At 31.4% G+C, this 16,383-nt stretch overlaps 3 protein-coding genes across 3 annotated transcripts; 1 reads left to right on the top strand and 2 right to left on the bottom strand.

Annotated features, from left to right (window-relative positions):
- Positions 1–188: 188 nt before the first annotated feature.
- Positions 189–2,145, bottom strand: HELRODRAFT_176880 (hypothetical protein; the record flags this gene model as incomplete). The annotated part of the gene is made up of 5 exons (XM_009025127.1): positions 189–244; positions 350–571; positions 1,158–1,379; positions 1,836–1,862; positions 1,968–2,145. 5 exons carry the CDS (start codon positions 2,143–2,145, stop codon positions 189–191), a joined length of 705 nt encoding a protein of 234 aa, XP_009023375.1.
- A 1,502-nt stretch (positions 2,146–3,647) lies between these two features.
- Positions 3,648–5,958, bottom strand: HELRODRAFT_176881 (hypothetical protein; the record flags this gene model as incomplete). Its single annotated transcript, XM_009025128.1, has 4 exons — positions 3,648–3,874; positions 4,360–4,581; positions 5,108–5,329; positions 5,904–5,958. The coding sequence occupies 4 exons, from the start codon at positions 5,956–5,958 to the stop codon at positions 3,648–3,650; spliced, it is 726 nt and encodes a 241-aa protein (XP_009023376.1).
- Positions 5,959–10,630: 4,672 nt separating this feature from the next.
- Positions 10,631–13,837, top strand: HELRODRAFT_176882 (hypothetical protein; the record flags this gene model as incomplete). Its single annotated transcript, XM_009025129.1, has 6 exons — positions 10,631–10,697; positions 11,218–11,313; positions 11,884–11,986; positions 12,357–12,574; positions 13,035–13,094; positions 13,524–13,837. 6 exons carry the CDS (start codon positions 10,631–10,633, stop codon positions 13,835–13,837), a joined length of 858 nt encoding a protein of 285 aa, XP_009023377.1.
- Between the last annotated feature and the right edge of the window lie 2,546 nt (positions 13,838–16,383).

The following is a 16,383-nucleotide window of genomic DNA, read 5'->3' on the forward strand; positions in this document are numbered from 1 at the left end:
ATAAACCCTGGTGATTTTGTGTAATTAAGATATTGTGGAAAGTATGAAATCTAATCGGTTAGTAATGGGTAAAAGATAATCACAATGTTGAAAATGTTTATTTTCTTTTGGTGTAATTTTATACCATAATAACTATTAAACTTGACAAAAGATAAAGTTATAGATTTTTCGATGCTTAGTTTATGATATTACACCAAACGTTTTATGGTAATTTTACCTGGAGTTGATGTGACCGCTGTAGTCCCTGCGTGAAAATAACGAATAATTAGAAAAAGATTGAATAAAAGTAGTCTGTATTTATAAATTATTATTGCGTGTCTTTAAATAAAAATATTTTGTTACTTTCAACCTGAACAAATGTAATGGTTAATTCCAGATGCGCTGATAGTCGGAACAGCTGAAGAAGTGAATGTGAAACATTGCGAGCCTACGCCGTTATTAGGAACCCATTCAATGGCTTGACATCCTGGAGTACTGGCACAAAGATTTTGGCAGGCAGGTAATGAAGTCACTGAAGATTGAACCATTCCTCCGAACAATTGGAGGTTGGTGTATGTAGTCCACGAACAACCTGAAAATTGAAATTTGGAAAAATTTTCAATAACCATAATTTGTCTCAGTTGAAAATGAACATGTTTTTAAAAATTAGGCCAGTTAATTTTTGATAAAATTCTTTTTTTATTGAGTGTTATTTGAGCTGTTGGACATTATTGACAATAATCTAATGCTGGAATTTTTGGATATCTAGTTTTCAGATGAAAAAAATGTGAACGATGAATAACAATTTGGCTTAAATATAAGATTATAATAAAACCCTGGTGATTCTGTGTAATTAAGATATTTTGGAAAGTATGAAATCTAATTGGTTAGTTATGGGTGAAAGATAATCACAATGTTGAAAATGTTCATTTTATTTTGGTGTAATTTCACACCATAATAACTATTAAACTTGACAAGAAAAAAAAGAAATAGATTTTTTGATGTTAAGTCTATTATATGACTTCATATATTTAAAGTAATCTTACCTGATGTTGATGTGACCGCAGTAGTCCCTGCGTAAATACAACGAATAATTAGAAATAGATAGAATAAAAGTAGTCTATATTTATAAATTATTATTGCGTGTCTTTAAATAAAAATATTTTGTTACTTTCAACCTGAACAAATGTAATGGTTAATTCCAGATGCGCTGATAGTCGGAACAGCTGAAGAAGTGAATGTGAAACATTGCGAGCCTACGCCGTTATTAGGAACCCATTCAATGGCTTGACATCCTGGAGTACTGGCACAAAGATTTTGGCAGGCAGGTAATGAAGTCACTGAAGGTTGTACCACTCCTCCGAACATTTGTAGGTTGGTGTATGTAGTCCACGAACAACCTGAAAAATGAAATTTGGAATGATTGTTCATAACTAAAGTTTTTCTCAGTTGAAAAGGAACATATTTGTAAGAATTAAGCCAGTTAATTTTTGATGAAAATTCTTGTTTTTATTGAGTGTTGTATGAGCTGTTGAACATTATTGACAACAATCTAATGCTGGAATTTTCGGATCTCAAGTTTTCAGATGAAAAAAATGTGAACGATGAAAAACAATTTGGCTTAAATATAAGATTATAATAAAACCCTGGTGATTCTGTGTAATTAAGATATTTTGGAAAGTATAAAATCTAATTGGTTAGTTATGGGTAAAAGATAATCATAATGTTGAAAATGTTTATTTTATTTTAGTGTAATTTCACACTATAAAAAACTATTAAAATTGACAAAGATAAAGTTATAGATTTTTCGATGTTTAGTTTATGATATTACACCAATCTTTTTATGGTAATTTTACCTGGAGTTGATGTGACCGCGGTAGTCCCTGCGTAAAAATAACGAATAATTAGAAAAAGATTGAATAAAAGTAGTTTATATTTATAAATTATTATTGCGTGTCTTTAAATAAAAATATTTTGTTACTTTCAACCTGAACAAATGTAATGGTTAATTCCAGATGCGCTGATAGTCGGAACAGCTGAAGAAGTGAATGTGAAACATTGCGAGCCTACGCCGTTATTAGGAACCCATTCAATGGCTTGACATCCTGGAGTACTGGCACAAAGATTTTGGCAGGCAGGTAATGAAGTCACTGAAGATTGAACCATTCCTCCGAACAATTGGAGATTGGTGTATGTAGTCCACGAACAACCTATAAATTTAAATTTGTGGTTAACTCACAGTTATCTGGCAGTTGTACATGAACATGTTTCAAACCAGGAGATCGAAGAGAACTGGACCGTATCTGAAAACCCTTAAAAACTGAAATTTTGCTTGGAACGAAAACCGTAACGAACCGTAATTTTGTTTGCTAGTTTAACCCTAACCGAAAACCGTAACGAAATAAGTAACGGTTCGATGCTAAAAAATTGAAAAGAAAATATTTTTGTTAAATTCAGAATAAATATAATTAGATAATTTTTTGTATTTTAAAAGTCTATGTTAGTTATTATTGTTATCTAAGTGTTCGTTTGTATTTCTGCCTGAGTTTGCCGATAATTTGAATAAGAAATGCCACGTGAAGACAAATCTAGTATAATCGGATAAAATTTTGTTCAAGTGCGATCATCTTCAAAATTTTGAAATACCAACTACACAAGTGAGCCTGGAAGCATCTGTTTCTTGATTAAAATTTATCCTCAGAGACTGCAGAAGTGGTTTCATTGAAAACATTTTAGAAGATATGTTAATAATCAAAAAAAAATTTCATCTTTTTTGAAATAATTTTATATTTATTAGTGATTTCAAAATATCTTTGTAATGAATTTTTTAATTTGTTGAAAAAAATATTAGAATCGTTTGTTTTTATACTGACAGTATTTAAAAATCATTTTTGTTAATGATTTCTTATTATTATTCACAATCTACAATTTAATCAAATTGGCATTGTGGTGATTGCTGGATGTCGTATGTCCGTTTTAAGCATTTAAGGAACTATGCTTGAAAAAATTAAGTTTCGAAGGAAAAACGAAAATAAAAAAAAACGAATTTATTTCGGGAACGAAAACCGGAACCGAACCGAAATTCGTTTTGCTGATTGAACCGAAAGCGTAAACTTAAACGAAAAAAATTACGTTACGATGCTTTCTTTTAAACAATTAAACCAGTTTATTCCTGATGAGAATAGATATATTATTAAAGTTATATGAAATGATGAAAAATATTGACAAAAATGATAAGCTGGAATTGTAGATTCGGTTGAAAAAGCCCAAAAAAATTAAACTTTAAAAAATATTTTGACTTAAACTGTTGTGATCCAATAATGACAAAACTCTATTGATTCTGCTTAATCAAGATATTTTAAAAAGTATGGAACATAACCGGTTGGTTATGAGTAAAATATAATCATAATGTCATAAGTGTTTATTTTATTTAAGTGTAGTTTTATACAAAAATAACTATTAAACATGACAAAAAATAAAGTAAAAGATATTTTATGTTTTGTTTTTGATAGGAAACCAATTTTTTTATGATAATCATACCTGGTGTTGATGTGACCGCTGTAGTTCCTGCGTGAAAAAAGCAATTATTTAGAAATAGATTAGGTAAAAAAACTTTAATATTTACAAATTAATATTGCGTGTATTTATATGAAATAATTTTATTTTTTTCAACCTGAACAAATATAATGGTTAATTCCAGATGCGCTGATAGTCGGAACAGCTGAAGAAGTGAATGTGAAACATTGCGAGCCTACGCCGTTATTAGGAACCCATTCAATGGCTTGACATCCTGGAGTACTGGCACAAAGATTTTGGCAGGCAGGTAATGAAGTCACTGTGGGTTGAGCCAATCCTCCGTACAATTGGAGGTTGGTGTATGTAGTCCACGAACAACCTGAAAAATGAAATTTGTGAAAAATGTGAATAACTCTATCAATAATGCTATGTGAATTAAAGGATTGCTCTATTATTGATTTAAGTTTTAAATATTGAAAAAAGTTATAAATCATCTGAAGCGCTTTTATGAGCGCCTGTTTTAATATTACTAGCGGATGATAAGTTATATGGCGCCTTAATACCTATATGTATCTGTATCTGCTGGTTTTAACACAATTTGTCAACTTTTTCTATTTTTTGAATACACAAATTAATTTTTAAACGCTTTGTTAGTACTGTATGGAAATTGAATAAATAAGTAATATGTTGAATGGAATATATAGAAATCATTTTAAAATTCATATTGAACCTGGTACGTTGGTAGTCCCGGTTGAACCTAGGTGATTAAAATGGTGATACAATATAAAGCATTAGTGATAATGTCAATGATATTGAACAACTAAAACAACACTATTTATTAAAAAAACACATCAAACTTCCAACCTGTGCAAATGGAATGAATAATCCCATTAGCTTGTATGTTTGGATAATCTGATTGAGTAAATGTGAAGCATTGCTGGTATGCTGCTACAAATTCCACCGCTTGGCAGCCAGCAATGTTGATGCAGATACTTCTGCAACTGTCCAGCGTGGATGCAGAAGATTGAAGAATCCCGCCATTCATTCGAAGGTTGTAAAAATTGTTCCAGTTACAGTTTGTTAGACCTTGAATTTGAAGTGCCAGGATTTGAAGGCGTTTTGAGTTATTCAATTAAACCAATCTCGAAAAAGTCTACCCTAAATTAAACAACGACAAGAGAAAATTATCTGATTCTGATTGTTTTGCGCAAGCGTTTATTTTGTTGCCTCTTTTTTTTGTTTTGCACGCATATAAAAATATCACCGACTCTTACAACAATCAGATTAATTTACATTGCATAAATTTTTTATATAAAATATATTAAACAATGTGTAAACCTTATATGAGCAAAGAGCCTCATTATTATCGTTTTAAAGTTATTTTAATTGTAATAACTGTGTCTAAGTAAAAAAATTAATTGTTTTTTTTATCAAAATTTTAAATTGACAACGTTAAACGATCTATCTTTATCCATCAAACATTTCTAAGACGTATGATACATTGTTCTGTACGAATGTGAAATGTGAAATTAAAGCCTGGTCTAATTACAAAAAAAATATTTGACAAAAATCATGGCATTGAAAGCGTTTTTGATATTATTTTTAAATCAACCTGAACAAATGTAGTGGGTGACTCCATTTGCAGAAAATGTTGGTTCATTTGAAGTTTTGAATGTGTAACATTGGGATCCAGCGGGCATATTGAAATCCCATTCGATAGCCAGACATCCGGAGTTACCGGTACAACTTGCTTGACAGTCAGTTAACGAATAAGCAGCTGAGTTGACAACTCCTCCGTACATTCGCTTGTTTTCGTAAGGCACCCATGTACAAGCTGTGTTGAAAAATGTTGCCTTATTTTACTGTGCATCTTTAAATGTTACTTTAATTTAATTGGTTTTCAAGTTCAGCTATGTCATTTCACTTTGTGGATTTGAATATTATTATAGGTTTTTTAAATTTGGTGTCGCTATGGTATGACGGTAAAGTTTCTGGCATTGCTATTGTAGTGAGTGGATTCGATTGCGAACAGATTCCTGGTTTGTTTGTTTGTTTGTTTGTTTTTTTGTTTGTTTGTCTCGTTTTTGACGCCTCTGGGAGAGTTGTTGAAGAGAGATTCGTAATAATAATAATAATAATAATAATTAATATTATTATTATAATAACAGCAATAATAAAAATAATAGATAATAATAATAACAATATTGATTAGTTTCAAAACCTCAAAAATGCTTCGAATTATGTTTGTGTGAATCATTTCAATATGTTGGCTATTAACAATTTTAACAATTGATACGCTGTAGACAACATGACGGGCAGGTTAATTGGTTTAAGAAAACTGAAAAATTTTTGTTTTTTTTTTCTTAACTCTCTCAAAAAAAAACTTGAAAAAATAGTTTTGAACTAACCTTGTGAGGCTACTGCATTCATTAATGAACAAAAAATCAAAATAAATCTGAACATTTTAAGAAAAATTAGGTCTTGAAAAAGAAAACGAACTCTTCTCTGAAATGACTAATCTTTCTAAAAGAAATGATTATATAGAAGAGATCTTACAATAACATGATTTTATAATTTCTTATAAAAATAATAAAAGACAGCTCAACAAAACGAATACAGTGTAATATTGAGCCACTCATCGTCACACATCAATGGTTTGAAATCCGCATATGTTTGCGTGTGCTTGTGTGTGCGTGCGTTTAAACGAATCGAAAATCGGTACGTGTGCAAGATATGTACTGTAGAGTTTTAAGTTATTCAATTGAAAATGAAAAAAGATCATGCGGCTTAGATTGGTTGTAGGTTCAGTTAAAATATGACTGAAGCTGATATGTGAGTACCTCGTGATATTAATCACTTCCTAAAATCAAAATTGTTTAATTTGATCATATTACACCTTTAAATTTAATATATTTATATGGATAATTCAGTTTCAATGTCCTGTTATTAATCGCCCCATCAGCAAGGAAGGATTCTCTATGGAATATATAATAGTAATAAAGCGATTCGATTAGCAACTAATGGCCATCAATTTTAGAATGTAAAAAAATCATCCATCTTCACCTAAAAATCCAGGGTCTGGCTCATTTCGCCGCCTCATATTTCTTACCTGAAGGGATGAAAAATGTACCCTTTCTGCACTATCATTTTTAGCAAATCAACTGCACCTTGTATCATTAGCCGTGATAGGAAACAAAAGTTTCATCGAAATTTACGACTGACATACATGCAAGCTTTACAAGCAATGCTATGAGGAACATTACTGCAGTAGAATATACCTAATTATATCGCAACGAATTTTATGACCAATGAGTAATTTTTTACAAAAACAGAGTGAAAAATCTTTTTTTTTAATTTTCTAATATGTTGAACTCATGTTTGAACAAATATGTAGAATCATTGATGTTAAGATTAAGCAAATATGAATCTAAAGACGGTACTTAATTTATCTTTAGCATTTAGTGCTACTTTATTTACCTTCAACACACATTATCTCGAGTTATGTCAAAGTCCTCATCTGAAAATATTAATTAAATTGACAAAAAAACTAATTATTTTACGTCAATTCTGTTTAATGTTTCCTGCCAAAAATGTCCAGGTTTGATTTTTGCGAAATGTAAGAAATGAAATAATTTTGGGATTGGTTAGTAGCTGTAATAACAATGGTTGGAATAATGAGCATTTCAATCTCAAAAATATTAGCGAGGCAGTGATTCGAAAATTTGTCATGGTGAATTTAATGAATCTTAAAAATAACTTTGCATTCATTCGTTCATTCGTTCGTTCGTTCATTTGTTTTTTCCTTCCTTCCTTCATTCATTCAATCATTTATTCATTCGTTCGTTCGTTCACTCACTCACTCACTCACTCACTCACTCACTCACTCACTCACTCACTCACTCACTCACTCACTCACTCACTCACTCACTCACTCATTCATTCAGTTTAAGTAAGAGTAGGATTGAAGTTGTGACGGGCTTAGCAGCACATTGTGAAGAATTTCGTTTACAGACAAGAATACCAATTTAATTGACAGTTAGTAAAAGAATGAATGAGTGAATCAATGAATGTATAAGAAAATGAACGAACGAACGAAAGTACGAACGAACTAACGAACGAATGGATGAATGGACGAATGAGTAAATGATTGAAGGTAATGAATGAATAAATGGTTGAATGTAACGAGTGGTTAGATGAATGAAAGATTGAATACCAAAATAAACTTGATTAAATTAAATTTAAAAGAATATACGGCGCATTAAATGAAAGACTTTAAAAAAATTTTTCTAATAAATTTAAAATTCGAAGGAGGACTCTAAAAAATTCTCTTCTACTCAAAGCTGAATTATTTTCAGCCAACCATTCACATTGAGTCGTGGTTATAATAGTAATAATAATAATATTATTAATATTAACAATGTTATAATAAAATAGTAACTATAATTTCATTATTATTGTTGTTGTTTTTGTTATTGTTATGAATCATCGATTGCTTATATAAACACCAACTATGATATTTTCAGTGTTCTTAATGTTGAAAGGAATTTTTTAACACAAAAACACACACATAAACACATATTTACACAAACATAAACACACACACGCGCACACACACATACACATACAAACACACACACATATACACACACTTACATACATACATACACTCTCACACATAAACACACACACTTACATACATACATACATAAACTAACACATATATACATACACACACACACACACACATACATACACACACACATACACATACATACTTCCACACACTCATGTACACACACACACGCACACACACACACAAGTTGTTGGCACGTCTTGGGTGTTGTCTATTGTACTATTGTTGTACACTACAGGGCTGAAAGTTATCATAAGCACTATATAATAATTTTTAGAGAGAGAGAGATAGAGAGAGAGAGAGATAGAAAGAGAACGAGAAAAAGAGAGAGAGAAAAAAGAGAGAGAGAGAAGGAGAGAGAGGTTGACAAAGATTGAACAATGAAGTTATTCGTGTTATCATCAACTTGGATAATGTCGTCATCGCCTTCGGCGTTATCATATTTTTATCGTCGTTCATATCATTGTATCATCTCTGTCTATCATCATCGTCATCCCCACCGTCCTCATCATCCTTAATGTTTACTGTCTCCAACATCATGTCATCAGCTTCAGCATTTTATTCTTCACGTCACTGTTCTCAATAATTTACACTCTCTATGTCATTATGTTATCATCGCCATCTTCAAATTTACCCTCTATGTTATCATAATCTCATCGTCATCGTTGTTGTTGTGTGGCTTTCATTGTTTAGCTGATATTAATGTTAACGCTATTCAGCTGAGAAGCCATTTTCTGAAAAGGTTTTATATATATTATTGTTGTTATTTTTGTTTATATATATTATTGTTATTATTTTATTATTATTGATATATCAATTGTGATTTATGTGATTTATGAAATGTGAATTTAAGAAAAATATTTAAGAATAGCGTTTGAAATAAATTTATTTAAAATTTAAATTCAATGCCTTTATTCATATAAATGCAATTGTATATATATATATATATATATATATATATATATATATATATATATATATATATATATATATATATATACGTATCTACATATTTTAAAATAATTCAGTCAAAATTTGTTTAAAATGTTTAACAAAGTTCTTAAAAGCCGAATAAACTATTGTCTCTTTCAGCAAAACTTAAAATTTGTATCGTCCCACCAAATTATTTTATAACTTCAATCCTTAACCTATAACAAAACATCTATTTTTAAATTTTAAAAATAACATCTTGACCAATTTTCTAAAACCTCAAAGTGCTTTGGTAACCAAATTCGTCTGAAAACGCCATGAAATAGCAGTGCAGTAGTAGTTTTGGCGGTATGATGGCCGAGTGGTTAAGGCCGCTTGGTGCTGTTTCGCACTGACCGGTTTCGAACACGACTCGATTTCTACCTATTAAATTCTTTGTGTGTGATGCTTTGCTTAGCTTGAATTCGTATACTCCGTTAGAATGTATGCTGTTGTTGGCTCTCTGTACTAAGAATGAGTGTGTTGGACCTTTAGACCTGTAAAAGGATGTTACATGAAATCTTGATGTGCAGTACGCATTAAGAAAGAACTGTTTGTGCGTACATGGTACAATGCTCATGATTGTGATACATTTACATAGTTATCGTTTGACGTTTGATTGTGAAATTTTATATTAGCACGAATGCTGTTTTTAAATGAATAAAAATAACTGTGGTCGATTCAAGTTAATCTGTTTCTTGTTCAAAAAAAAGTTTTAAAACTTAACACTTAATTTATATAAAATTATTTGCTTTAAATAATAACAATTTGTGTGTGTACGTGTGTGTTTTTTACTCTATAAACCGAGAATTAATAAGTTAATTGAACGATTAAGAACTCGAAACGTCAAAATGAAATACTTTTTGTAACATGATATAAACATAAAACGTCCCCAAAATGATAATGAATGTCAGCCAGTTTTTGTGCTAGGTGAAAATTTTAAAATTAACTCGACTGCCAAAATTTAAAAAATTTACTGAATACATCCCCTTTAACAAGTGCCATAGGATGTACCTATAAGTTGGACCCGATGTTGAATTATGATGTTTTATGGAGTTTATGTTTTCTATTTGATTGTGACGTCACTCATTTGTTTATCTTTTTTGTGAAAACATAAACAACACTCTCCTGAAGTCAATTGTAAATAAATGGACATACTCATAAGTAAATCGTGTAAATGTATAAACAATAAGCTGAAAAAATATTTTAATTTTTGGTTTCGACATTAACAAACTCAAAAATCGCACACGCAACACACACAGAGAGAGAGAGAGAGAGAGAGAGAGAGAGAGAGAGAGAGAGAGAGAGAGAGAGAAAGAGAGAGGAGAGAGGGAAAGAGATTTATACACTAAGAACACATACAAAATTATACACACACAAATAAAAACACACACACAAACAAACACACAAACAAACAGACACACACACACACACACACACACACATACACACACACACACACACACACACAGAATCTAGTCATCGTTTAACCTACAGCATAGATACCAGTGAAATTTGAAGCGAAACATAAATATGCATCTGATTTCTGCATTCTTATTATTCACTTTTGTCTCTAAACAGTCAAGGCAATCCGATAAAAGTTACTTCAGTTTTAAAATTGAAAATTTTATCAAATACAATTATTTGTGTGTGTGTGTTTGTGTGTGTATCTATGTGTGTGTTTGTGTGCGTGTGTGTGTGTATATACGTTTATAAAATATCATATCTGCAACTTCTTTCTAATTTGGAATCTATAAAATCATTAAACATAAAATAATTTATAATGTTAAAATAAGTAACAATTTAATACATAATTATGCAAAATTAATTTGGTGAATCGTTAATGTTACTAAAATTTGCTCTGAGTACTGAGTAGGGTATGTATACAGAATTTTAAAAGTTAAAAACTCAACAACGACTTCTATTTATAAATGAACACTTACCTAGGGGCGGATAAAAATTTTGCGTTTAGGCAAAATTTTTGAAATTCTAGAATTGACGACCTTTTATTTTGCTTTTTCCCATACTCCCATTCCGTTGGGAAGAGATAATTTTCAAAAATTCTTGACGAATTTGATCTTGAAATTTAAAAAAATTCAAATCTTTTCAAAATTTTGCAGTCGCCGTCTGGATAGGTTCTTCTGGAGAGGTAGTTGAGGTCTACGTGAGTTCTGTCATGAAAGTTCTCAGTAGCACTAAAGTGTATTTCAGTGCTGGTTAGTTAGGTGATTGACTGGTGGGCAAGTTGAGTGATTGGTCGTTTGTTTGGCTGAATGAATAATTCAATTTTTGTTTCATTCATTCATTTATGCATTATATCAATCAATCTATCGAACAATCATTTGTGTCTTCTTGTTTGCCAAGAAAAAGGTTGTCAGTTAGACTTTATGTCCAAAAAAAAGGAGCCACAAATCTTAAAAAAATTCTCTCCCGGGTCGAAAAAATTTGCAATTTAAGTAGATGCGGCCCTTCAAATGTAAAATAGCTTTCAATAGTTTTCAATGCGGCCCTCACATCAAAATGTTTGCCCAACCCTGTAGAAAACCAAGCTTTCATATTATTATATTAATTATATTTAAGAATGACTGACTACAAAGTTTTATTAAATGATTGAATAAATTGTGAAGAACAATAAAAAATTAATTATATTTTCCAAACATTCTACCCATTCAACCAATTACTCTTCCTTATTTCACAAAAGTAAAACTAAAATAAATAAAAAATTATGTGATAAAAATAATTAATAATTTCATTCGTCTTCCACCATCCATCTATCCACTAATTAGGCAAAACGTACACAAACGCCAGCAACGAAACCATTGCCATCCACATCATCGTTCCGGAAAGAAACCTGCCAGCTGGCCTCAGTGCTTGGTCCGATGATGTCAGGTTGTTTGTGTGGCATGACGTCACGATGACGTCATCTTGTGATGACGTCACGATGGTGTTTTGCTGTATGTTCAGTTTTTTTTTTGAACTTCAAACAGACTTTTTTTTATCTTGTTCGTATGTCATACACTATCAGTTATTTGATTGTTATATGTCTAATAATCATCAGTTTCAATCTTTTGTAATAATTTTAATTATTCAGAAATAAATTTCAAAAATAAAAATGAATAAATTCGAAAATATAATTTTTATTATTTAGCCATTGTTATGTAGGGTAGAAGCTAGAAAATATCAATTTAGCAACTACTTGCATGGGTAAACTAACTCTTTAACGTTTGCAGCAAACTTAAAAAAAATTCCTCCACCGTAGCTATCAATCGAAACCATCTTGGAGATGCACGAACAAACTTCCAGCCTCTGCAACTCTGTGGTACGAGATGGATTATAACGACAGCTCTTGGGAAAGATGTCAGGTAATTAAAGATGGATCGCACGGTTATAAACTGCCAGTCTTCAACCTACCTGAAGAAGCATTTTGGATCACCACTGGTGACGAAACGGCTATAGAGATGTACTGTAGATCAAATTGTGAGTAGATTTTGGAGTTTCAGATGAGTATAAACTTTGGCAAAGTGTTTTTATTTGTTTTGAGGGTTGGATGGGGGTGTTTTTTTCTCTGTGTGGTAAAATTGTTGGAGGTGTTTTTTCCTCTGTGTGGTGAAATTTTTTGTTAATTTTTTGTGGAATATTTTATATCCACTATTACGTTTGTTTTATGTGGATGGTTCTTCTTATCGATTTAACGTCATTTTTGATTTGTTTCATACAATTTTGTCGAGTTTGAAATATAGAATTGTGCTTTCTAACTCACCATTATAACCATCATCACTTACACCATCATTATCATCATCCTCCTCATCATCATCATGATCATCCTGATCGTCATCATCATCATCGTCGTCATCCTCATCTTGATCATCATCATCGTCATCATTGCATTATCATCATCACCACCACCATCATCATCGTCATCATCATCATCGTCAAGTGGACCCATTAAAACCATTGGTTGTTGAAGAGGTTGTCACCAAAATGATACCAGGAATTGGTCAGTTGGGCAGGGCTCATTAATATTCATTAATAATAATATTCATCAAAATTAATATTCATTAATATTAATATTCATTATCGCCGTTATCATCTATAATTATTTCAACTACCTAATTAACAATTTATACAATTATTCGATAATTAACTGACAATTTATAGATATAATGACCTAATTTAACAATAAAATAAGCACATTATGTTTATATAATTGTTATGTGCGTGTGTAAATTTGTGTGTATGTGTGTGTGTATTTTTGCGTGTGTATGTGTGTGTGTGTATGCGTGTGTAAGTAGGTGTGTGTGTGTGTGATAATAATATAGGTATATTATGTTTACGTTTTGATTTTTAAAAATTGCTTATGCTACAGTCATGTAACGTTTATGCGACGTCCATATTAAGTTCATGTGACCTTCACCTTCACCTTTAGTCACGTACGAGTTTGGCTCAAGTTCATTAGTGGTGGTCGTAGGTGTGTCCATAGGGTACTACGTCTCCGTGGCCGTTGGGTTGTTTGTTAAGTGGAAGATGAAAGGTAATGAAGATGATGAGTATGATGAGGAAGACGATGACGATGATGAAGATGATGACGATGATGAAGATGATCATGATCATGACGACGATGACGATGATGATGACGATGACGACGATGATGATGATAATGACGGTGGTGAAGAAGAAAAGGATGATGTGGATGATTATAAAGATGATATGATGATCACGATAACCTACTCATCCCGATAAAAATTAAATTTAGTAGTTAAAAATTATTTCGGTGGCAGCTGTGAGATGTTAGTTCTAAAAACCTGGTTTTGCTCTTGTAGTGACCGAGTTCGACTGCAACGTAACCCTACCAATATTTGCGACTCGTTGATTCATACGTCTTTGTATACACTTCGTTTTTGTTTCGCTGTAAACACATTGGATTGGTGTGATTGTAAAAGAACATCGCTACATTAATCACATCAGTTTGGAAGCAAGATGATGGTCTGACGGCAGGTTTTGATGTGACGAAGATGTCGTTAATGTATAATTTTTAATATGACGGTTGTTTAATGTGATGTAGATGTTTGAGTTGTAGATGTAGATGTTTGGGTTATGCAACCGTTATTAAAAAGGAGTTTGTAATCAATTAAATGTAGTGCTAAATTCATTGAGGTGTGCTATGTTGGAAATATTTAGTGTGTGTTTGAAGGTAAGGAAACAATACTTGGTATATTGAAATGAAAATTATTAAAAACGTAAATTTACTTCAATAACCCAAAAAATTAGAATATGTTAAATTGAAATGACGTCATTGCTAAAATTTGAAAAACTGATTGTAGAGAGAATGTAGTTAGAATAATGTGCTAAAAATTGTTTACACGTTTTTATGATTTACTTGATGAATTTTGAAGCTGGAAGAAGAAATGGTAAAACAAAGAAGAGTAGTGCGTCTGAGCTTTCATCAGGTTAGTTGGCTGATTGGTTGGTTGGTCGGTCGGTCGGTTGGTTGGTTGGTTGGTCGGTCGGTCGGTCGGTCGGATGGTTGGTCGGTTGGTTGGTTGGTTGGTTGGTTGGTTGGTTGGTTGGTCGGTCGGTCGGTCGGTTGGTTGGTTGGTTAATTGGTTGGTTAGTTGATTGGTTGTTTGGTTGGTTATTCGGATTGTTGGTTGGTTAGTTGATTGGTTGTTTGGTTGGTTATTCGGATTGTTGGTTGATTGGTTGGCTGGTTGGTCGGTTGGTTAGTCGGATTGTTGGTTGTTTGGTTGGTTAGTTGGTTGATTGGTAGGTTGGTAGTAATAGATCTGGTGTTGATATTTTGTACAAAAAAAATGATAAATGGTATATATAGAGAGGTGTTTATAAAACTTTAAACGTCTAAATTGACCGTGAATTATACTTTCCAGCAATGAGGCTTCTTCTAGCTCAGCGTAAGAGAGGCACTGTTTGACTTCTTTCTTCAAAATTTTTTTCATTTCATTCCAATTCAAACAACAATTATCATATTATTTATTTATTTTATTTATTTAACTTACGCAAAAACATTTTTTTGAATGAGAAAATGAATTTTATGTCCAATGTTATGCATAATTTTCAATGTTCTTCTTATGTATTACCTGATGTTAAAACATTGCAATATCAAACTACCAAGTACATATGCATCATTCAGCCACTTGTGGAGATGACCGTTTTAACAATCACACCGTCACTTTGTTGGCAACTTGAAATTCTAACCATGAGATGTTTCAAAAGTTTTTAATTTCTGAAAAAAGGTATGGAGAAAATTGAGCAAAATGTTGAAAAAATTGGACCAGAAGCATCTGTCGGTCGGTTGCTCTATTTTAAATTTTTAAAGAAAACATTATTCATAGTGTGATTTATCGGTATATTTTCAATTATTTTTCTGATACAAATTAAATTTCTTACAATTCTCTCTAAATTACCATACCATAAGACCAAGGGCCAACACCGGCTTCAGCAAGTTCAGTTCTTGTATCAAAAGGTTTCCGTGAAATTTACTCTAGAAATTAGTAATATATTGGCGATTAACGTTAAACGCTGGTATTTTTGACAGAGTTATCTATTCGTTTTATAAATATACAACGTTTCCATAGATGCGTCCCTGGGTTCGTTGATGGAGGAAAGTGGTTGGTAGTGTTGCTGGGTTTTTTTTGTGGAAAACTGTCCGACACAAATTTTTTAATTTTTTTAAATATTTAAATAATCATTCTTTAACAAATTTGTTATCTTCTATAATAATCTTCAATTTAATTGATGAACGGTTCTTCAAAAAGTGAAACTAACAAGATAAATTTTTTAAATTTCTCTTTCAGTTTCTTCTTCAAGATTTAGTGAAAATGGTTGGTCTGTTTATTAGTTGGTTAGATGATTGATTGTTTAGTAAGTTGGTTGGCTGGTTGGTTGGCTGGCTGATTGATTGATTAGCTATTTAAATTAACAGAACTTAAGCTATTTACTTGTATATATATATATGTAAAAAAAGTTATTTAGTTGATCTAAATTGTAAATTTTACAGAAAATTTGGTTAGTCCATCGGCTGCTTCTACCGACAGCTATATTCGTAGCTCATTCAACAAAGGCTAATTTTATTTATTTACTTATTAATTAATTTATCTATCTCTTTATTTAACTATTTATCTATTTTTTTAATAATTTCAATAATTTTTATAACAATTATCCCATTAATGATTTACTACTTAGGTAAATTTGTTCAAATGGAAATAGAGCCTTGATTTTTTATGAAATTTTCATCTGAATGAAATGTCTCAGCCGACAAGCCTTTATAC

This window comes from Helobdella robusta (assembly GCF_000326865.2).
Source record: "Helobdella robusta unplaced genomic scaffold HELROscaffold_40, whole genome shotgun sequence".
Lineage (NCBI taxonomy): Eukaryota > Metazoa > Annelida > Clitellata > Rhynchobdellida > Glossiphoniidae > Helobdella > Helobdella robusta.